The sequence below is a fragment of the Carcharhinus amblyrhynchos genome, chromosome 1 (assembly GCF_965287045.1).
Source record: "Carcharhinus amblyrhynchos chromosome 1, sCarAmb.v2.hapA, whole genome shotgun sequence".
NCBI classification, from domain to species: Eukaryota; Metazoa; Chordata; class Chondrichthyes; order Carcharhiniformes; family Carcharhinidae; genus Carcharhinus; species Carcharhinus amblyrhynchos.
The window spans coordinates 21,665,668-21,690,120 of record NC_137324.1 but is presented as its reverse complement, the minus strand read 5'-3'; the positions used below and the strand labels follow the sequence as shown (position 1 = coordinate 21,690,120).

The following is a 24,453-nucleotide window of genomic DNA, read 5'->3' as shown; positions in this document are numbered from 1 at the left end:
AGCCGAGATGATGCATCATTTCGAAAGGAAATTGGCTGGACATTGGAGGGAAATAAACTTGCCACAGAGTTAGAGTGTGGGAACGGGACTGATTGGGTTGTTCTACGGAGTGCTGGTGTAGACTTGATGGGCTGAATGGCCTTCTTCCTTGCCGCAATGACTTTATGAGTCTGTGGGTGGATTCCAGGAAGCTGATATCCGCCGACCGTTTTCCACAGAACGGATAGAAGTATGAACTGTGGAGCCGATACGTTATGTGCCATCTCCTTGTGAAAATACCAGGGGGTGGCGATTCTCCCAGCAGGCTGTGCTGCTCTAGTAGTGCAGTGGGCCAGGAGACATCAGAGAAGGCCCACTCTGGGCGCCAAGGCATCCATGTGTCCCCGGGGACAGGGTTTCCAGAGTTGTCAATACTGGGCCGGAAATTGGCATGGAGATGACTAAAATATTAAAATTGGGATTTGCATCACCGTAGGGGGCTTGGGACCGAAGTCTCCAGGCCCGCTAGCCTCTTAGCCACCCACAGCCAGGAGTGGGGTTTACAACAGCTCCCCACAAATGGGGGACTGGTGGCCCGACCCCACTGGGGCGAAGGTGGGGGAGGCCATGGAGAACCCCCCCCCAGGAGTTCGGGGGTGACAGTGGGTGTCCTCTGAACATTGCCAATTTGGCAGTGCTAACTTGGCCCCCACATTCAGTTATCTTGGCTGATCTATGCCTCGCCTCCAATAACTTGCCTTTGCCCCATGTTTTTTGATATGGAAAATATCAACTGATCCGCAACCCTCTACACGTGAAGAATTCCAAATTTCCACCACCCTTTGTGTCAAGTAATTGCTTCCTGATTTCAGGCCAAAATGGCCTCACTCGAATTTTAAGTTGGTGTCACCTTGATCTCACCATTTCTCCCCTCGAATGAGGAAAAAGTTTCTGTATCTCCCTTGTTGAATTCCTTAATGGTTCTAAAAATCTTGACTGGATCATCCCTGGATCAACTAAACTCGGTACAAGCCAAGCCTGGGAGGGTGGTGGAGGTGGGCTGCCTCATATCCTTTAAAAAGTATCTGGAGGAGCACTTGGCACATTATAAAGTTCAGGGCTCTGGGCAGGTGCTGGGCAAGGTGTTTCTAATGTGTCGGTGCGGACTCGATGGGCCGAAGGGCCTCTTCTGCACTGTGTGGTTCTATGATATCTGTGGTTTTCAACGTGAATCTCTCTGAGGCACTCTGCAGTGCTCAGAGTGTGGAAGATTCATTTTCAAAATCCTGCTGTAAAAACCAACAGGAGTTGCTCCAGTTTTTACACCAAATCGGCGCTCAGAATTTTTTTGGGGGAATCAGCCCCCGCACTAAAATTCCTGCCCCAAATATTAATAACAGGAACAAAACGAGCCACTGAGCTTTTTTCAAAAAATGTTTTATTCATTTGTGAGATGTGGGCATCGCTGGCTGGGCCAGCGTTTATAGCCCATCCCTGAGGACATTTAAGAGACACACGTAGGCCAGACCCGGTAAGGGCGACAGGCATTAAAGAAACAGAGGGATTTTTATGATAATTGACAATGGTTTCGTGGTCATCAGCAGATTTTCAAGTTAAGATTTTCATTCAATCCAAATCTCGCCATCTTCTGTGGTGGGATTTGAACCCACGTCCCCAGAGTATCACCCTGATCTATCCCTCCTTCCCAACATCAGAGTCCAGAAGCTAGCCAGCTCGGTCCCTCTCATCGCAGCAGTCTAAAACAGGCATGCATGCCCCAAGAAGCCTGATGTTAAGGAGGCTCTGCCTTTAAGGTGGAGCAGACCTCCAGTCAGGAAGGAATGAGCTGCTGACCCATGCACTTCACTGGCCATTAGCCCAGACTGCTCAGGATAGAAATTCTGAGGTGGAGGTGCAGCGCTGGTCTAGTGGTCGTATCTCTGGAATATTAATCCAAAAACGCAGTTCATGTTTTTAGGGATCCAGGTTCGAATCCTGCCACGGCAGGCGGTGGAATTTGAATTCAATAAAAGAAATCTGGAATTAAGAATCTACCGATGACCATAAAACCATTGTTGATTGTCGGAAAAACCCACTTGGTTTGCTAACGTCCTTTAGTGAAGGAAATCTGCCCTCCTTACCTGGTCTGGCCGACTTGTGACTTTAGAGCTACGGCAATGTAGCTGACTCTCAACTGCCCTCAGGCAACTAGAAATGGGTAATAAATGCTGGCTAGCCAGCAACACCCATGTACAACGAATGAATAAAAGAAAGGGAATTGAGGTAAAGATCAGCTACTGTCAAAGTGGACCTGGAAGTTCCCGACTTGAGCATCCTGCCTCAGTACTGGGCCTACGCATCACTCTTCATTGAGTGAAAGTTAGTGCATGTCATGGTGACTGGAGAAGGTCCAGTGTTAACGGTGGGTCTGTGCGGGCTGGGATTGGAATCTTTCCAATATGTAGACTGTGACAGATGGAGAGAAGCAAGTGCTGTAAACAGAAGTGTAACAAACACCATGAACAGCTTTGCACATTACGATCTCACGTGACTTTACTCATTTAAGAGGATGCCACTGGGGAATTGAATATTTTTATGGGCTAGATATTTTCCTTCACCACTAGACCCAGGATCTGAATCACAAATAAAAATCATAAGTCAGAAAATCCCTACAGTGCAGAAGCTGGCTGTTCTGCCCATCGAGTCTGTGTTGACTCTCTGACAGAGTATTATACCAAGGCCCACTTTCCCACCCTATCCCTATAACCCTATGCATTTTAGCAAGGCTAATCCACCTAATCCACGTATCTTTGGACACTAAGGGGTAATTTAGCATGGCCAATCCATCTAACCTACACATCTTTGGACACTGAGGGATAATTTAACATGGCCAATCCACCTAACCCACACATCTTTGGACATGAAGGGGTAATTTAGCACGGCCAATCCATCTGGGGTTTCAAGTGGAGACAGTGGAGTGATTGCTCAGCACTTCAACACACTAACCTGCACCCAAAGCACTGATCGCATGCCTCACTCTATGCTCACATTCCTCGCCTTGCTGGGCACATAATTCACACAAAAGGGAGAGTTGCCATTTTAATGAATGATGTGGAGATATGGGTCTTACCTGCTTATATGCATAAAGCTCCTTGTGTGCTTGATGTCGTAACCTGGACAGAGAGGAATGAGAGAGAAGTCAGTCATTTCTCAGTTGCTTCTCTGTAACTACGCAACTCACTTCCTAACGCCAGCTGTTGCAGTAGCCTGTGCAGGCAGCTGCTGATAGGCAATGTCCATTATCACCACTCAATCCCAGTTGCTGCTCTCTTTGTGAAAGAACTCAAATGTTCTAGTGTCAAAGGCAATGGTTTAAAGAAGGCAGCAGGGAGAACCACTCCCTCAACAGACCAGACCTTGTCCAGATCTCTCCTCGATGTATCTAGGATATTATCAAGGCTGTGCATACATGTGTTCACTCAAAACACCACAACTTTCAAAGCTCTGTCACTGATATCAGGCAATATAGTCGCTGACAGTGAGTCCCAAGGTTGTCAGGATTTAGACAAGGTTGGAACTTTACACAGGGCAATCTTGTCCTTGTTTTTACTCCCAAGGGAGTGCAGTGTAAGTTCACCAGACTGATTCTGGGGATGGAGGGACTGATGTATGAGCAGAGACTGACTCAGCTAGGATTGTTTTCACTGGAGTTCAGGCGAATGAGACGTGATCTCATACAGACTTATAAAATTCTAACAGGACATACAGGGTAGATGCAGGGAGGACGTTCCTGATGTTGGAGGAGTCCAGAACTCCCTGGCTGGTCACTGCCTTTGAGCCAGAAGCTCTGGGTTTGACCCACCTGGAGCAGGAATCCTGCCCCCACCCCCCCACCCCTTCAAACCCCTCCAGGGCTTGAAGATTAAGGAAGGTGCGTTCATAACACAGTCAAACAGGTTGAGTGCATCAATCTGCAAATCCTTCCAAACATGCTAATGGCTGGCGGAATGAGCGGGCAGGACTCCTGGTCAGCCACAATTGATATGGCGTGGTGTCCTGCAAGCTATAAGCCTCTGGTGACAGCCCAGCAGCCTGGTCCAGGAATTACTAACTATGGAAACAGATGAAATTCTGCCTCAATGCACAACTAGGTACATAGAAACATAGAAAATAGGAGCAGAAATAGGCCATTTGGCCCTTCGAGCCTGCATCACCATTCAATATGATCATGGCTGATCATGCACTTTCAGTATCCCACTCCTGCTTTCTCTCTATATCCTTTGATCCCTTTAGGCATAAAGGCCACGTCCAGCTCCCTCTTGAACATATCTAACAAACTGGCCCCAACTCCTTTCTGTGGTAGAGAACTCCACACGTTCGCAACTCTCTGAATGAAGAAGTTCTTCCTCATCTCAGTGCTGAGTGGTTTACCCCTTATTCTTAAGACTGTGACACTTAGTTCTGGACTTCCCCAACATCGGGAACACTCTTCCCACATCTATCCTATCCAGCCCCATCAGGATTTTATGCATTTCTATGAGATCCCCTCTCAGTCTTCTAAATTCCAATGAAATTGGAATGGAACCATTGAGTAACATCTTCAAGCAGCAAATGACAATCAAAAAGCAATACCCAGGATAAAACAACACGATTAAAATGTTTGTTCTGTTACATTTATAACGCAGCAAAGGCAGACTATTCTTCTCCCACGGGGGGTGTGTGGGAGGAAACAGCACAATCAATTCCAATACTGTCCTTACTCCTTACTCAGAGACCACTTTTTCCCACAGGAGAACCAATCAGAGCCAGCAAATCCATTTACTTCCCCCCCCCCCCGACTGACTTGCCACCTTCCAGTCCAGTAATATTCATACTGTTATGCCCCCCACCCCCCCCCCCCCCCCCCCCACGTACCAGGCAGCTTTGGAAACACTTCTGTTTGAAGGTGCCTTGTTGTTGTTCCAAATTACCTGTATATTTTACCAGGTAAAGAACAACAGTTGTACATGGCTTCCTTGGCAGTACCTCTGAACCCTGTGATCTTGCCCTCTAGAAGGAATGATGGGGAGATGCTGGCGTTGGACTGGGGCGGGCGCAGTAAGAAGTCTCACGCCACTATGTTAAAGTTCAATAGGTTTATTTGGAATCATGAGTGCATAGAGTCATGGAGGTTTACAGCATGTAAACAGGCCCTTTGGCCTAGTTTGACATGCCGCCCTTTTTTTTGAAACCCTAAGCTAGTCCCAATTGCCCGCATTTGGTCCACATCCCTTTATAGCCATCTTACTCATGTAACTATCTAAATGCTTTTTAAAAGACAAAATTGTAACCGTCTCTACTACTACCTCTGGCAGCTTGTTCCAGGCACTCACCACCCTCTGTGTGAAAAAATTGTCCCTCTGAACCCTTTTGTATCTCTCCCCTCTCTCAGCGCTGCTCCTTCATCAGCTCTGAAAGCTCATGATTCCAAGTAAACCTGTTGTACTTTAACCTCATGTTGTGAGACTTCTTACTCTAGAAGGAGGAGATCAGCAGGTGCGTGAGAACATTATCATTTTCGAGAATGCCCTCTAACTTGTCCGCCATCTTTACTTGGACATTGGCCACTGTTCCTTCATCACCACTGGCTCCAAGTCCCGGACCTCCCTATCTCTCAGCAATTGCGGGAGTACTGCAGCCTCACAGACTGCAGCAGTTCAAGAATTAAGCCCAGCACCTTGTACAACTGTTGCTCTTTACCTGGTTAAAAATATACAGGTAATTTGGAACATCAACAAGGATAACTAGGGATGGGTCAATAGATACTGGCCTTTCCAACAATATTCACATCCAGGGAATGTATTAAAAAACATCAGAACATGGACAGGTGATTTGACGCCTCACCAGTTGTATCTGATGCTCAACAAAGATCTCAGAACTTTTCAAAATGGCAAGATGGTGTGCCAACTGTAACCGACTGTAGTGCCTCAGAGAAAGAATTGTCAGGCTAAGCTAATGCCTTGCTGTGTTTGAAAACCTCAGTCAGAAATCTAACCACAGTATCCGCTTCAATATACAAGGCACTCGATCAGTATCTGCAATTTCTTCAGCTACAGCAGAGAAAACTCTTACTTCGAGAAGGTTTTCCATGAACCCAGAGCAGCCACTGAGCATGGATATTCACCAGCCTCCGACAGTCACCTGATCAGCCTGGGTATAACTGTTTTCAGGGAACAGTTCAATATAGTTCTTGGAGAGAAGGGGATCTAAGGACATGGGGAGGAAGGGGGGGGGGGCGAGGGGTAATCAAACTATTGAGTTGGATGATCAGCCATGATCATAATGAATGGCAGAACAGGATTGAAGGGCTGAATGGCCTCCTCCTCACAGAATCACTTCAGTGCAGAAGGAGGCCATTCGGCCCATCGAGTCTGCACCAACCACATATCCCGCCCAGTATTTACACTGCCAATACCCCTGACACTAAAGGGCAATTTGGCATGGCCAATCAACCTAACCCGCACATCTTTCGGATTGGGGAGGAAACTAGAGGAGGAATCCTACGCAAACACAGGGCGAACGTCCAGTCTCAAGCTGGGAATTGAACCTGGATCCCTGGCTCTGTGAGGCAGCAGTGCTAACCACTGTGCCATGGTGCTGCCCTCCTGCTCCCATTTCCAATGTAAGTTTCTATTTTCTCTTCTCCCATCCACTCCTCCATCCCAGCCAAAGTACAGGACACTCAATGACAGAGAAAATAAATTTCTCTTTATTCAGTGCCAGTGGAGAGACTCAATGGCAGCTCCCCTGCCCTGGAATCAGAGGCTGTGGGATTCGAATCCAGCTCCAGATAGTCCTGGATCTGAATTCTGGGTTCCCATCCAGTGGGATATCTCATCCGAGAGGCTCTGGGAGCCCATTAAACTCTTCCGTGGTACAAGAGTAACCACCTTCTTGTGGCACAGAGATGGGTCTGGCCATGGGAGCAATGATCAGGTCATCATCCATCAGAGCGATAATCCAGCCTGGGAATTCTTCCCTCGCCTTCCAAAGGAAGACGTGAAAACAGCTGCTAAGATTTTGGCTCCCTCCCCTCCCTAGCTCCCCCTCCCCCCTCTTCTTCCCTCAATGGTTTGAGTTGACCTTTGACCCCACGTCCACACGGCCCATCACCACATTTGATGGCAGCGATTCCGCTGTGTTGCCGTCACAGCCCAGCTTGCTGCTGCCCTCCAGGTTAAGAAGTCTCACAACACCAGGTTAAAGTCCAACCAGTTCATTTGATGGTAAACCCACGAGCTTTCGGAGACGCTGTTCCTTCGTTTAGGTGTGTGGAAACTTGCTGCTGCCCTCCAGGAAACTTTCCACACACCTGACGAAGGAACAGCATTTCCGAAAGCTTGTGGGTTTACTATCAAATAAACCGGTTGGACTTTAACCTGGTGTTGCATAAGAACATAAGAAATAGGAGCAGGAGTAGGCCATCTAGCCCTTCGAGCCTGCCCCGCCATTCAATAAGATCATGGCTGATCTGTCGTGGCTCAGTTCCACATTCCCGCCCTCTCCCCATAACCCTTAATCCCCTCTCTTATCAAAAACCCATCAACCCGCGTCTTAAAAATATTTAGCGAGGCAGCCTCCACCACTTCAACGGGCAGAGAATTCCAGAGATTCACCACCCTTTGAGTGAAGAAGTTCCTCCTCAACTCCGTTCTAAACCCCTTTATCTTGAGGCTGTGCCCCCTAGTCCTACTGTCCTTTCTGAGCGGGAAGAGTCTCTCCACCTCTATCCTATCCATCCCATTCATCATCTTATACGTCTCAATGAGATCTCCCCTCATTCTTCTAAACTCTAACGAGTACAAGCCTAGTTTATTGAGACTTCTTACTGTGTTTACCCCAGTCTAAAGCCGACATCATGCTCTCCGGGCTGCCATTCCTCCTCGTCAGGCAGGAGTCAGTGGTAGGAGCAGCGTGGGGAGCCTCTGAAGGCAATTGTGTTGTTCACATTGCTGAGTCATGGCATTTAATTAACTTAAACCCTTTGAGAGTCAAGGGTGACATCGGTAAGAAGCTAATAATCTCCACAAAGCCATCGACACGTGCTCCCTGTCATCAGGGAAATATTCCGTTTCACATTTCTGGTTACTGTGTAGATAAAACCCATTAAAAATTAATGAGTCCTGGGAACTGACCGCTATTGATGTACTGTGTGCTGTTTATAACTCAGGAGTGTTTATTGTGGGTGTGTTTGCTACTGATTCTGGGAGTGGTTCCAGTTTCTTTGGCATCCACATCTAGCAAACAGTAAGTGCAGGAAAAAGTGGCGTCAGGATTAGTTTCCCTCCTCTGAAGTACAATTCTCAGAAACTGTTTACATTAATTACAGAAAATCTCCATCATATGGAAACCAAAACTGAAACAAGTGAGTTTTATCATTACCCATCCCAAATGTGATCAATTCAATTCAGTTCGAGTATTACTGCTCTCCCACTCCACCCCCAGCACCAATCTTTTTGATTTGAAATGATTTATCATTGTCAGTTGTTTTGGGATACAGTGGAAAGCATCGTTTCTTGCACACCTTCCAGGCAAAGCATACCGTTCGTACAGTACGTAGGGGAGAAGAAAAGGAGAGGGTGCAGAATGTAGGTTACAGTCCAGCTAGGGTGTAGAAAAAGATCAATTTAATATGGGTCCATTCAAAAGTCTGAAGGCAGCAGGGAAGAAGCTGTTCGTGAGTCAGTTGGTATGTGCTTTTAGACTTTTAGAACATAGAACAAGAACATAGAACATTATAGAACATAGAACATAGAACATTACAGCGCAGAACAGGCCCTTCGGCCCACGATGTTGCGCCGACCAGTTACAAAAACAATGACCCACTAGCCTATACCAATCCCTTTTCGTCCATAAACCTATCCAGAGATCTCTTAAACGCCCCCAAACTAGACGCATTTACAACTGCAGCAGGCAGGGCATTCCAATCCCTCACCACCCGCTGGGTAAAGAACCTACCCCTGACATCCGTCCTGTAGCTACCCCCCCTTAATTTAAAGCCATGCCCCCTCGTGCTAGCTTTCTCCATCCGAGGAAAAAGGCTATCACTATCCACCCTATCTAAACCTCTAATCATCTTATATGTTTCAATAAGATCCCCTCTTAGCCGCCTTCTTTCCAACGAAAACAACCCTAAATCCCTCAGTCTCTCCTCATAGGACCTCCCCACCATACCAGGCACCATCCTAGTAAACCTCCTCTGCACCCTCTCCAACGCCTCCACATCCTTCTTGTAATGCGGGGACCAGAACTGCACACAGTACTCCAAGTGCGGCCGCACTAGAGTAGTGTACAGTTGCAACATTACACTGCGACTCCTAAATTCAATCCCCCTACCAATAAACGCCAAGACACCGTACGCCTTCTTAACAACCTTATCTACTTGATTCCCAACTTTCAGGGATCTATGTACACACACACCTAGATCCCTCTGTTCATCCACACTATTCAAAGTCCTCCCGTTAGCCCTATACTCGACACATCTGTTGCTCCTACCAAAGTGAATTACCTCACACTTCTCCGCATTAAATTCCATCTGCCACCTCTCGGCCCAGCTCTGCAACCTATCTAAGTCTCCCTGCAGACTATGACACCCTTCCTCACAATCTACCACACCTCCAATTTTGGTGTCATCAGCAAATTTACTAATCCACCCAACTATACCCTCATCCAGATCATTAATAAAAATTACAAACAACAGTGGCCCCAAAACAGATCCCTGAGGCACACCACTCGTAACTGTACTCCATGATGAATATTTACCATCCACCACCACCCTCTGTCTCCTATCTGATAGCCAATTCCTGATCCAACTTCCTAGATTACCCACAATCCCATACATCTGCATTTTCTGCAGAAGCCTACCATGGTGAACCTTATCGAACGCCTTACTAAAATCCATGTATACCACGTCAACTGCCTTGCCCCCATCCACCTCTTTGGTCACCTTCTCAAAAAACTCAATAAGGTTAGTAAGGCACGACCTACCCGCTACAAAACCATGCTGACTATTTCTAATCAATTCATTACACTCCAAATAACTATAAATCCTATCCCTAATAATTTTTTCTAAAACCTTGCCCACAACAGAAGTAAGACTCACCGGTCTATAATTCCCGGCAAAGTCTCTGTTCCCCTTCTTAAACAATGGGACAACATTCGCTATCCTCCAATCCTCCGGGACTACACCAGAGACCAATGACGACCTGAAGATCAGAGCCAGAGGCTCTGCAATCACCTCTCTAGCCTCCCAGAGAATCCTAGGGTAGATCCCATCCGGACCAGGGGACTTATCTATTTTCAGCCCCTCAAGAATTTCCAGCACATCCCCTTTATCAACCGTAATACTGTCTATTTTACACCCCTGCAACCCAATGTCCTCCTCAGCTATATTCATGTCCCCCTGCGTGAACACCGAAGAGAAATATTGGTTCAATACTTCTCCAATCTCCTCCGGTTCCACACACAACTTCCCCCTGCTGTCTGTAACTGGCCCTAATCTTGCCCTGACCAACCTTCTGTTCTTGACATACCTATAGAACGCCTTAGGATTCTCCTTAATCCTATCAGCCAAAGTCTTCTCATGTCCTCTTTTAGCCCTTCTCAACTCACTCTTCAACTCCCTCACAGTATATAGCACAGTACAGGCCCTTCAGCCCTCAATGTTGTGCCGAGCTATGTCCAATCCCAACATCAAGCTATCCCATTCCCTATCATTCTGGTGTGCTCCATGTGCCTATCCAATAACTGCTTGAAAGTTTTGTATCTTTTTCCCGACAGAAGAAAGCGGAAGAGAGTATGCCTGTGGTGCGTGGAGTCCTTGATTATGCTGGCTGCTTTTCCGAGGCAGCAGGAAGTGTAGACTGTGTCAGTGGGTGGGAGGCTGGTTTGCGTGGTGGACTGGGCTTCGTTGAAGACTGGTCTTTTTGAAAACCGTTTTTTGCAATCTTGGGTCAGAGCAGTGCTATATCCAGAAAGGGTGCTCTCTATGATGCATCTGTAAAAATTGGTGAGGGTCCTAGTGGACATGCTGAATTTCCTTAGCCTCCTGAGAAAGTAGAGGCATTGGTGGGCTTTATTAACTATAGTGTCAGTGCAGAGAGACCAGGACAGGTTGTTGGTGATCTGTGCACCTAGAAACTTGGAGCTCTCAACCATTTCCACTTTATCACTGTTGATTTACTCAGTCCTACTACACTTCCTGAAGTCGATGATTATCTCCTTTGTTTTATTGACATTGAGGGAGAGATTATTGTCGTCGCACCAATCTTCACCGCTTTGGGAGTACCACTTTGTCAGATTGCATCCTCTTCTGTGCGAGACTTCTGGATGAGTACATGGGACTTAGTAGGATTGAGGGTTATAGGTAAGCCTAGTAGGTAAGGATATGATTTCACAAGGATGTTGCCTTTTAAAAGGATGTTGCCTAGATTGGGAGGCATGCCTTATGAAGATAGGTTGAGTGAACTAGGTCTCTTCTCCCTGGAGAGACGAAGGTTGAGAGGTGACCTGATAGAGGTTTATAAAATGTTGAGAGGAATAGAAAGGGTGGATTCTCGGAGGCTATTTCCCAGGGCTGAAATGGTCGCTACGAGAGGACACAGGTTTAAGGTGCTGGGAAGCAAGTACAGAGGAGATGTTAGGGGTAAGTTTTTCACTCAGAGGGTGGTGAGTGAGTGGAATCGGCTGCTGTCGGTGGTGGTAGAGGCAAATTTGCTGGGGTCTTTTAAAAGACTTCTGGATGAGTACATGGGATTTAATGGGATTGGGAGTTACAGATAATTCTATGGCCTGGTAGGTATGGATATGATCGGTGCAATTTGTGGGCCGAAGGGCCTGTTTGCGCTGTAGTGTTCTATGTTCTATCTATGAGACAACTAAGGCTCTCAGGTGGACATAGAAGATTCCATGGCATTACTGGAAGAAGAGAATGAGATTTTCCCTAATCTCCTGGCCACCACTTTTCTGTTAAGTAACACCATTAAAGAAAGGGGTTACCTTATTTTTGTATGTGGGTGTTTGCTATGCACAGATTGGCTGCCTTGTTTCCCTATACTACAACAAAATCTACACATCAAAGGAACTTAGCTGGCTGCCAAGTACATAGTGGTGTACTTGAGTGGTTAAAAAAAAACTACAAAGAAGCAAGGCATCTTTTGCTTTTAATTTTAACGTATTATTAGAGTCAGAATCATAGTTAGTAATCTCGGCAAGTTAATAACATGGGAGAGAAGGAAGTGCGTCACTCATTGCTTTGAGAATTGCAAGCCTGATCAGGCCAGATACCTCCTCTCCCCCCCACCCAGCACCCCCCACCCAAGCCAGGGAGGCTGCCAGCATTTACTGGGCAGTCTCCCCACATGGCAGAGGGCTCCGCCACTGTTCCCCTCAGCCATTAGTAGAATCCTGGCAGGATGAGTCCATTTTAAAGCCCTAAATTGGCCACCGACAGGCACAAATGCCATCTGGGCCTTCCCCATCCCTGACTGAATCGCAGGGAGACCGGAAATCATTGACCTCTCCTGCAGCCCCCACCCCCGCATTAACCCCCTCCACACACACACTTCACTTCTGATTCTACAGCCTCCCCACCACCCCGCCCCCCCAAATTCCCAGCCCATTCCCATGGGACAGATTCAGTTCCACCCTGTGACTCTACATTCACTCCATTTCCAGCTCCTTTCAGCTTTTATTTCCCCAGAAAGAAATTAAGAGCTTTAATGCACGTTGAAACTTGTTTCATCGTCAGGATGCCCCAAAAGCATTTCATAAATCTATGAATTAGATTTGAAGTGAAGTCACTTTTGTTTTGAAGGCAAATGCAGCAATTCGTGCACAGCAAGGAGCTAAAAATAGCAAATGAAATGAAAGATAAGTGGACCAGTTCTTGGCATTGTTGGTAGACTGAGGAATGTTGGCCAGGACACTTGGAGAACTCTCTTTGAATAAGGTGCTAATTGATCTCTTATGGCCTCTGAACCACTTGAATAAGAGTAATGTGACCTGAGTCGAGTATTTAATTGAAAACAGCCCTTCTGACAACGTCGTACTCGTTCAGTACTCCAGTGACCTGCTTGGAGTTGGGCTTGAAGCCAAATCCGCCTCAGAGGATGGCAACCAAGTCAAAGCTAACACTAAAGACCTTGGACTGGTCCAACTCTGCAGGTATGTTGAACGCCCTCTTATGAGACTTGTGTTGACCAAAACACCTCCCCCCCCCCCCCAGTAAACTGCCAGACTTGCTGTAAAGCAAAGCTTGTAAAATAGACAGCATGAAAAACAAAAACAGAAGATGCCAAAACTACTCAGCAGGTCAGGCAGCATTTCGAGAGACAGAGAGAGGGGGTGGGGGGAAAGAGAGATACAGGTTTGAGATTGAAGGCCTTTCATAAGAACAGGGTAAAGTTTGAAAAGTGATACGTTGTGAGACAGTGAAAGCGAAAAGGGTGGGAACAAAATAAAGGGCAGGATTTTCCTTGCTTCCTGCAGGCGGAGGTGGTCCACCATTGCCCGCCAGTGGGATCTCCCAGTCCCGCCAATATCTACTGCATTTTGCATGGCTCGCCCGCCCTATTGCCGGGGATCGCCTTCGGCAGGACTAGAGATCCCACCAGTGGGAAGAGCCGGAAAGTTCCGCCCAAAAGGGAAACGCTGCGATAGGTTGGATGGAAGGAGAGATGAAGTGACCAATGGAAGGCCAATGAGAGGGCTGATGGGACCAGTAAAGGAAGAAAAGATGTGGCGAGGGAAGTGATGGACGATGGTGGCAGACTCTGCCATCCAAAAGCAAAGCAAAGGAAAAGGAAACAAACTCGTAAAGAGAAATGCAATCAAATCGAGGCGGAGGTTCTGATTTGAAATGGGGGGTGGCTCAGTGGCCCAGTGGTTAGCATTGTGGCCTCACAGCGCCAGGAACCCGGGTTCGATTCCAGCCTTGGGTGACTGGCTGTGTAGAGTTTGCACATTCTGCCCATGTCTGTGTGGGTTTCCTCCGGGTGCTCCAGTTTCCTCCCACAGTCCGGAAGACGTGCTGATTAGGTGGATTGGCCATGCTGAATTGCTCCTTAGTGTCAGGAGGATTAGCAGGGGTAAATAACATGGGGTTACGGGGATAGGGCTCGGGTGGGATTGCTGGTGGTGCAGACTGGAAGGGCTGAATGGCCTCCTTCGGCACTGTAGGGATTCTTTGATTCTTGTTGAACACAATATTGAATTCAAAAGCCTGTTACGTGCCCAGTCAAAAGATATGGTGCTGTTCCTCGAGCTTGCATTAAGCTTCACTGGAACACTGTAGGAGCTGGAGAATCGAGAGATCAGGGTGGAAGAGAGGGGGAGAACTAAACCAGGAAGCTCAGGGCTGTGCTTGTGGACTGAATGGAGGCGTTCCGTGAAGTGGTCACCCAACCTGCATTCAGTCTCTCCAGTGCAGAGGACACTGCATTGTGTAGAGACCTGAAAACAATATAACTGTGTGAGTGAATATGGCCAGAGTTCAAGATGCTCTTGATTACAGTTTGAGATACTTTGTTGAGACTGTGGTCTTGTAGAAGCATACCTGGGGCAGGAATCACAGGAGATCTCACCCGGAAGGACATTATTGAATGAGTCCGGGTGTACAACAACCTGGTCGCTTTGTTTGTTTTATTTGGGGACTATCAGATTCAGACTGAAACAAGGGATGTGGTGACACATTGGCACAGTGGTTAGCACTGCCCCCTCACAGCACAGGGACTTGGGCTCGAATCCCGGCTTGGGTCACTGTCTGTGCGGAGTTTGCTCATTCTCCCCGTGTCTGCATGGGTTTCCTCCCACCATCCAAAAAGTGTGGGTTAAGTTGATTGGCCATGATAAATTGTCCCTAATCTCAAGGGATTAGCAGGAAAATATATGGGATTGTGGGAGTGGGGCCTGAGTGGGATTGTGGTCGGTGCAAACTCAATGGGCCAATGGCCTCCTCCTGCACTGTAGGCATTCTATGATTTTATGGCATTCATTTGGGGCTGGCACGGTAGCACAGTGGTTAGCACTGTTACTTCACAGCTCCAGGGTCCTGGGTTCGATTCCTGGCTCGGGTCACTGTCTGTGCTGAGTTTGCACATTCTCCTTGTGTCTGCGTGGGTTTCCTCCGGGTACTCGGGTTTAAGAACATAAGAACATAAGAAATAGGAGCAGGAGTAGGCCATCTAGCCCTTCGAGCCTGCCCCGCCATTCAATAAGATCATGGCTGATCTGTTGTGGCTCAGTTCCACTTTCCCGCCCTCTCCCCATAACCCTTAATCCCCTCTCTTATCAAGAACCCATCAACCCGCTTCTTAAAAATATTTAGCGAGGCAGCCTCCACCACTTCAACGGGCAGAGAATTCCAGAGATTCACCACCCTTTGAGTGAAGAAGTTCCTCCTCAACTCCGTTCTAAACCGCCTCCCCTTTATCTTGAGGCTGTGCCCCCTAGTCCTACTGTCTTTTTTGAGCGGGAAGAGTCTCTCCACCTCTATCCTATCCATCCCATTCATCATCTTATACGTCTCAACCCACAGTCCAAAGATGTGCGGGTTAGGTTGATTGGCCATGCTAAGAAATTGCGTCTTAGTGTCCAGGGATGTGTAGGTTAGAGGGATTAGTGGGTATAATATGTAGGGATATGGGGGTAGGGCCTGGGTGGGATTGTGTTCGGTGCAGACTCGATGGGCCGAAGGGCCTCTTTCTGTACTGTAGGGTTCTATGAAAGCAGAATTTTACAGCACACAGACAGACAATTCAATCTAAATGCTCTCTGTTGCTGCCTTATGAGTCTCCTTCCATCCTATCGATATGTCCTTCTATTCCTTTCTCTCTCTCATACTAATCGAACTTGAATGTACCTACATCCAATTTCACAACATGCTACAATGGGATTTAATTGTAAATATTAAATATTTATAGGATCAAGAGAAACTTGAAGGTACCAATATCATATAGAGAAGCCCCTGTTCCCAGTGCCACTTGTCATGCACAAGCAGTACCACACCTGATAATAAGCTAATGATTAAAACCTTAACCGGACTGATACTGTTTAATTTTTTTCGGGTACTTTATTGTACAAACGCCTCTCCAGCTGACTTTACTCATTCCGCAACACGAGAAGCTGCTCAAGGCCGAGATAGTTTGGATGCGGAATAGGAGTGGGGGCAGGTTATCTTGATTGACACCAACAAACCGCAATGTGTTTTTCAAACAGCGGTACTAACAGAATCAGCTGTATAATCTGCGACTGTGACTCACATCAAAGCCTCAGCGTTATATGTGTCAAATTGACAGGAGAGAGAGGTGACAGATTTCCGATTTGCTGGTTTACACAGTGAAGTTTATAGCATTGGCCCACAGGACCACACTTCACATAAACCTCCTCCCCACACTGTTCATCCAACTCTAGAATCAGAGGATCCGCACATTGCAGAAGGAGGCCATTCGGCCCATTGAGTCTGCACTGACAACAATCCCACCCAGGCTCTATCCCCATAACTCCATTACTAATCCCCCTGACACTGAGGGCTGGTTTGGCATGGCCAATCCACATAACCTGCACATCTTTGGACTGTGGGAGGAAACCAGAGCCCCCGGAGGAAACCCACACAGACACAGGGAGAACATGCAGAGTCCACACAGACAGTGACTCAAGCCAGGAATCGAACTCGCGTTCCTGGCACTGTGAGACAACAGTGCTAGCCACCGTGCCACTGTGCCACAAATCTATTGCCATTTGTTTTATTCTTCTCAGGGATCTGGGTGTCACGGGCTAGACCAACATTTGTTGCCCTCGAGAAGGTGGTGGTGAGCTGTCTTCCTGAATTGCTGCAGTCCATGTGGTGTAGGTACACCCACTGTACTGTTGGGAGGGAGTTCCAGGATTTTGACCCAGCAACAGCGAAGGATTGGCAATATATTTCCAAGTCAAGATGGTGAGTGGCTTGGAAGGGAACTTGCAGGTGGTTCTGTTCCCAGGTATCTGCTGCCCTTCTCCTTCCAGATGTCAGAGATGACGGGTTTCAAAGGTGCTGCTCAAGGAGCCTTGTTGAAACATTGCAGTGCATCTTGTAAATGGTACACATTAAAGCTGCTGTGCATTGGTGATGGAAGGGGTAGCAATCAAGCAGGCTGCTTTGTCCTGGATGGTGTCAAGCTTCTTGAGTATTATTGGAGCTGCTCCCATCCGGACAAGTGGAGAGTGTTCCATCACACTCCTGATTTGTGCCTTGTAGGTGACGGATAGGCTTTGTGGAGTCAAGAGGTGAGTTACTCACTACAGAATTCCCAATATCTGACCCGCTCTTGGAGCCACTGTATTTATACAGTTAGTCCAGTTCCATTTCTGATCAATGGTAACCATAGGATATTGATAGTGGGGGAATTAAGCAATGGCAATGTCATTTAATGTCAAGGAAAGATGATTAGACTCTCTCTTTTCAGAAATGGCCATTGTCTGGCATTTGTGTGATGCGAATGTTACTTGCCATTTATCAGCCCAGTCCAGGTCTTGCTGCATTTGGACATGGACTGTTTCAGTATCTGAGGAATTGCGAATGGTGCTGAAAATTGTGCGGTCATCAGCGAACGTCCCCACTTCTGACCTTATGATGGAAGGAAGATCATTGATGAAGCAACTGAAGATGATTGGGCCTAGGGCACTACCCAAGGAACTCCTGCAGAGATGTTTCAGGACTGAGATGACCTTCCAATAACTGCAACATTTGTGCTCGGTATAATTCAAAACAGTTTTCCTTTGATTTCCACTGATGTAAATTGGGATTCTTACTACTATACTTCATCGAATGATACCTCAATGTGAAGGGTAATCACTCTCACTTCACCCCTTGAGTTCAGCTTTTTTATCCATGTTTGAACAAAGGCTGTAATGAGGCCAGGAGTTGAGTACCCCTGATGGAGCCCAAATTGAGCATCAGTGGGTGGGTCTTGCTGAGTAAGTGCCGGTTAACGATGACCCCTTCTATCATTCTGCTAATGGTCAAAAATAGACTGATGGGGGTTATTGACTGGGTAGCATTTTTCCCACTATTTTGTGGACAGGACTTAGCTGGGCAATTTTCCAGGTAGATACCAGTCTCGCAGTTGTCCTGAAACAACTTGGCTAGGGGTGCGCTAAGTTCTGGAGCACCAGTCTTCAGTATTACTGCCGGTACGCTGTCAGGACTTATTGCCTTTGCAGTATCCAGTGCCTTCAGCTGTTTCTCGATATCACACGGAGTGAATCAAATTGGCTTACAGCTGACATCTGTGATGCTAGGGACCTCTGAGGCCTGATTCTGTGACAATGACTACATCAAGCTATAGGTTGACTAGTCTGTGAGACAGTTCTCCCAGTTCTGGCAAAAGCCCCCAGATGTTGGTAAGGAGGAATTTACAGAGTCAACAGGGGTGAATTTTCCTTTGTCATTTTCAGTGCTTAGGTTGATCCCAGGTGGCTCTCCTACTCCACTCTTCATCATTTGTTTATCCAACTTCCCCTTAAATGAATCAATGTAATTTGCATCAACTATGCTTATGATCACAAATCCCACATTCTTCCCAAAGTAATGAACTTTCTGCTAATTTCCCTGTTGGATGTTTTGGTGATTATCCTGTATTCCAGATTTCTAGTTTTAATTGTTCCATAAGTAAGACATTTACAACATCAAACTCCTTCGTTATTTAAAGATTCTATCATAGGTGAGTAACTCCTGTGGCTCAGTGGGTGACGTCCCTACTTCTGGGCCAGAAGTTCTGGGCTCAAGCCTCACTTCAGGACTTGATGGCCATAGAATCATTACAGTACAGAAAGAGGCCATTCGGCCCATCAAGTCTGTACCAACCACAATCCGATCCAGGCCCTACCTCCATATCCCTACATATTTTACCCACTAACCCCTCTGACCTACGCATCTCAGGACACTAAGGGGCAATTTTATTAGCACGGCCAATCAACCTAACCAGCACAGCTTTGGACTATGGGAGGAAACTGGAGCACCTGGAGGAAACCCATGCAGGCACGAGGAGAATGTGCAAACTCCCAACCTGGGAATCGAACCCAGGTCCCTGGAACTGTGAAGCTGTAGTGCTAACCACTGTGCCATGGAAGGTGAGTGGTCAAACAGGTTGATCATCAGCCTGGAAATCCTTCTGATATGCCTGTTGGCAGGTGGTAAAGAGTGGGAGAGTTTGCTGGCCAGCCACACTGTAGAAGGCAATGATAAACCACTGCAGTATTTAGCAAAGTACAGCAATGGCAGTACATGGATGCCAATGCCCTCTTACAGCATGGTACCTAAAGGAGGAGGATCATGATCGAAAATTTAGGTGGTGCAAATAAAAAAGAAAAACTCAGCACAAAAATGTGAACTTATAAGTGGCCTTTCCCCTGCCTTAAAGGCAGGTTTGTTTGACAATCTTGGGACATGGGTGTCACTGCAAGAGCGTCATTGACAATCCCCAGTAGCCTTTGAGGAGGTGATTGTGGGCCACCTTCACAAATAATATAAGAACATAAGAACATACGAAATAGGAGCAGGAGTAGGCCATCTAGCCCCTCGAGCCTGCCCCGCCATTCAATAAGATCATGGCTGATCTGAAGTGGCTCAGTTCCACTTTCCTGCTTTCTCCCCATAACCCTTAATCCCTTTGCCTACCAAAAACCTATCTACCCGCGTCTTAAATATATTTAGCGAGGTAGCCTCCACCACTTCAACGGGCAGAGAATTCCAGAGATTCTCCACCCTTTGAGTGAAGAAGTTCCTCCTCAACTCCGTTCTAAACTGCTCCCCCCCTTATCTTGAGGCTGTGCCCTCTAGTCTTGCTGTCCTTTCTGAGCGGGAAGAACCTCTCAACCTCTACCCTATCCATCCCCTTCATCATCTTATACGTCTCAATGAGATCCCCCCTCATCCTTCTAAACTCCAATGAGTACAAGCCCAGTCTATTCAGCCTCTCCTCATAGCTCAACCCCCTCAACTCCGGTATCAGCCTAGTGAACCTCCTCTGCACTCCCTCCAAGGCCAAAATATCCTTGCGCAAGTGCGGCAACCAAAACCAGCTGCGGCCTCACCAGTGCCCTGTACAGTTGCAGCAAGACCTCCCTGCTTTTATATTCTATCCCCCTTGCTATGAAGGCCAGCATCCCATTTGCCTTCCTGACCACCTGCAGGCTGGGTTTTTGTGACTCATGCACAAGGACCCCCAGGTCCCTCTGCACCATAGCATGCTGCAGCTTTTCGCCCTTTAAATAGTAATCCCTCCTACTATTATTCCTGCCAAAGTGGATAACCTCACACTTGCTAACATTGTATTCCATCTGCCAGGTCCTCGCCCACTCGCTCAGCCTATCTAGATCCCTCTGCAGACTTTCTACATCCTCCGCGCAATTTGCTTTTCCACTTCTCTTTGTGTCATCAGCAAATTTAGTTTGACACAATACTATGGTCTGCCTATTGTGGAACCAGACATACAATTTGAAGCAAGAGTAGGCCACTTGGCCCCTCGAGCCTGTTTGCCATTCAATAAACTCATGGCTAATCTGAGGAAAACCTCAATTCCACATTCCCGTCTGCCCCCGAATAACCTTATTAATCCCACACTTATCAAGAATCTACCTAGCTCTGTAAGCTACCTATCAGTCAAACCAGCAGGGCTCCTTCCCTAAGAGACATTAATGAACCAGTTTGATGTTTACGATAATCAGTTGGCTTCCTGATTTTTTCCGACATCAGCCTTTCATTTCCAGATTTATCAAAATGAAATTCCAATTCTGAAACTACCATAGTTGGATTTAATCTCATATTTTCTGGATTATTAACCCAGGTGAGTACATTACTAGTGCAATATGTAACCATTAGGCCATTGAGCCTTTAAATCAGAATTGAACCCATGACCTGGGATATACATTGCATGACCTCAGCACGTCCCAAAGCACTTTCCGGACAAATAAGAACTTTGAAAGTGTGCTCACTGTGTCCTAAATGCAGCATTTATTGCCTAACCCTCGTTGCCCTTGAGAAGGTCATGGCCTTCTTGAATTGCTGCAGTCCATGTTTGGTGGGTTGACCCACAATACTGCTCAGGAGGGAGTTCCAGGATTTTGACCCAGCGACTGCGAAGGAACGGTGATATATTTTTCAAGTCAGGATGGTGAATGGCTTGGAGGGGAAATTGTAGGTGGCATTGCCATTTACCTGCTGCCCCTGTCCTTCTAGTTGGAAGTGGTCTTGGGTTTGGAAGGCACTGTCTAAGGATCTTTGGAGAATTGCTGCAGAGCATCTTACGGATAGTGTTAAGGGCTCACTCCACCACACTAAAATAAGTGACAGATAATCCACTGTTTTAGAAACTGGAGAACACAACCGCTCTTCTACAAAATGTTCTACACGCACTTGAGAGGGAGGATATTGAACCTCTCCTCCAAGAGAGAGCATCTCTGACACTGCGGTACACCTGCGCCATTGCACTTACAATGAATGCATATTCGGAATAACATGAACGACATACACCAAAGTTCGGCAAGACTGCTTACTGGTTTTATGCAGAAGTCATTAATACGATCTTGTGAAATGTATGTGTGCACAGCCTCTCAAAGGAGAGCCTCTTTCCTCATTCTGTTATTTATTATTTGCCAATTAATAAAGAGGAATGAGCGAACGCTGGGGCTTGCTGTACGCGGGTTTCTTGGCAGCAAGGGGTACATTCAGTGGGAAAGCTCGTTGACACTGACGAGACCAGACCTTCCCTTCCTAAACTTCTCCCTCTCTTCCGTCTCCTTTAGAATCTCATTAAGTCCCACTACTGTGACAAAGAGTTTGGTCATCTTGCTGAATATCTCCTTATGTTTTGTCCGTTACCGCACCAGGGCAGTGTCTTGGGACATTCGACCTTGTGAAAGGTGCTAGCTAAATGCAAGTGGCTCTTTTTCTCTTGAGTTACTGTGGTAAAGGGGAGGTTACCTTTGTTGTTAGATCCTGAACTCAAAACCATCGCTTACCTGATTAAGTAACAGCAGAACAGTAAACTGAGGATGAAGACGAAGATCGCTGTCCCGAAAACCACAATGTAGATATTGAGTGGAAGGTTCTGGAACCCTATGTTTGGCATCCTGAAGCTGTACTGCTGGAAATCAGTGCTCATGGATAGCCTACGAAAAGGGGAGGAGAGAGAGAGTGAGAGCGAGATCGACACTGGCTAACATTTGGAGGCAGTTACATTTCCTGCACTGCGGTGTGTGTGTGTGTGTCGCACTGTCATTTTAATGATTGACGATGGACAGAAAGTTAAACACTTGTCCCCCAAAAGTTTGCACACAGTGTACAAAGTACAGGTTACCTCGGAGCTCTGGATTTGACTGAGTGGCTGTGCCTGCAGTGTACCAACCTAGTCACGAGTATCACGTCACTGACTGAATCACTTGTGCAAAATATCACTCTCACCCTGGGCACTCCTCAAACCCACTCCATGGGTTTTCCCCCGGCTGCTCCAGTTTCCTGTCTCTGAAAGACGCAGTGGTTAGGCGCATTGGCCATGCTAAATTCTCCCCCAGTGTACTTGAACATATGCTGGAGTGTGGCGACTAGGGGACTTTCACAATAACTTCACTGCACTGTTATTGTGAGCCTACTTAAGAACATAAGAAATAGGAGCAGGAGTAGGCCATCTAGCCCCTCGAGCCTGCCCTGCCATTCAATAAGATCATGGCTGATCTGATAGTGGTTCAGTTCCACTTACCTGCTTGCTCCCCATAACCCTTAATTCCCTTATTGATCAGAAATCTATCTACCTGTGACTTAAACACATTCAACGAGGTAGCTTCCACTGCTTCAATGGGCACAGAATTCCAGAGATTCACTACCCTCTGAGAGAAGAAGTTCCTCCTCAACTCTGTTCTAAATTGGCTCCCCCTTATTTTGAGGCTGTGCCCTCTAGTTCTTGTTTCCTTTGTAAATGGAAATAATCTCTCTGCTTCTACCCTGTCTAGCCCCTTCATTATCTTGTATGTCTCTATATGATCTCTTCTCAGCCTTCTAAACTCCAACGAGTACAGGCCCAATCTACTCAATCTCTCCTCATAAACACCTCATCTCCGGTATCAGCCTGGTGAACCTCCTCTGTATTCCCTCCAAAGCCAATATATCCTTTTGCAATTAAGGGGACCAAAACTGCACACACTACTCCAGCTGTGGCCTCACCAGTACCCTGTACAGTTGCAGCAAGATCTCCCTACTTTTATATTCTATCCCCCTCGCTATAAAGGCCAACATCCCATTTGCCTTCTTGATCACCTGCTGCACCTGCAGACTGGGTTTTTGCGATTCGTGCACAAGGACTCCCAGGTCCCTCTGCACAGTTGCATGTTGTAATTTTTCACCATTTAAACATAGTCCATTTTACTATTGTTCCTTCCAAAGTGGACAACCTCACACTTGCTTGTGACACTAACAAATAAAATTAATTAAATCCAGAACTTAATTTGGCGTTATTGCCTCTAGCAACATGCCCATGGACCAGTGCTGACATTTACATATATATTTGATGTTGTCTCCACTCTGTACCCATCCATTAGCTAAAATCACATTTATTTGCATTATGAGTTTAGCTACTCACCCCTCGTACACAATATGATTTGCTCTGGGCACATAACTGTCCAGTACCACCTTTAGATTATGTTCAGCAAAGGTCAACCAAAATATCCCTTCATGTATTAAGAGACGCCACATTCGTTAGCCCAAACAAATGCTGACTATCCAGGATTATATATCTCACTGTTGTCAGGAAATCCCTGTGGAATGTATTGTAAATTCTAACTTGGATGCCATTGGTTGGCATTGCTTAACACACATTCCCCACTTCTCCATTTAGTTCCTTTCATTTCCTCCTTTTCCCTCCGTCTCTCTCATTTTTTCCCACACTGGTGGAAAGAACTGTTTATTTTGTACGCAGTGAATAAAGAAGGGACTATTCCCCAAAATACAATCCAGTGTGCAATATTTCTGGTTTACAATCAAGAATCTGTTGCTCATCCATTTATAATCCAGTGTGCGCATCACTCGTTGGTTTGTAATCCAGTGTCTGTCAATCACTGGGTTTATAATTCAATGTCCATCAATCACTAGTTTGTAATCCAGTGCCCGTCAATCACTGGTTTGTAATCCAGTGTCTGTCAGTCACTAGTTTGTAATCCAGTGCCCGTCCTTCACTGGTTTGTAATCCAGTGCCCATCAATCACTGGTTTGTAATCCAGTGTCCATCAATCATTGGTTTGTAATCCAGTATCTATCAACCACTGGTTTGTAATCCAGTGTCCGTCAGTCACTGGTTTGTAATCCAGAGTCCATCAGTCACTGGTTTGTAATCCAATGTCTGTCAATCACTGGTTTGTAATTCAGTGTCCGTCAGTCACTGGTTTGTAATCCAGAGTCCATCAGTC

At 46.6% G+C, this 24,453-nt stretch overlaps 1 protein-coding gene across 5 annotated transcripts in view; it reads right to left on the bottom strand.

The window, feature by feature from the left end:
* The window catches only part of rnf24 (ring finger protein 24), a 168,136-nt gene that overhangs the window by 53,107 nt on the left and 90,576 nt on the right, over window positions 1–24,453 (bottom strand). For all 5 annotated transcript variants that reach the window (XM_080195867.1, XM_080195952.1, XM_080196042.1 and 2 more), the window contains exons 2-3: window positions 22,018–22,167; window positions 3,110–3,152 (exon numbers count right to left, since the gene is read on the bottom strand). In XM_080195867.1, coding sequence (XP_080051993.1) covers window positions 3,110–3,152; window positions 22,018–22,160 — 186 coding nt within the window. In that variant the 5' untranslated portion in view covers window positions 22,161–22,167. The remainder of the gene's footprint in view (window positions 1–3,109; window positions 3,153–22,017; window positions 22,168–24,453) is intronic.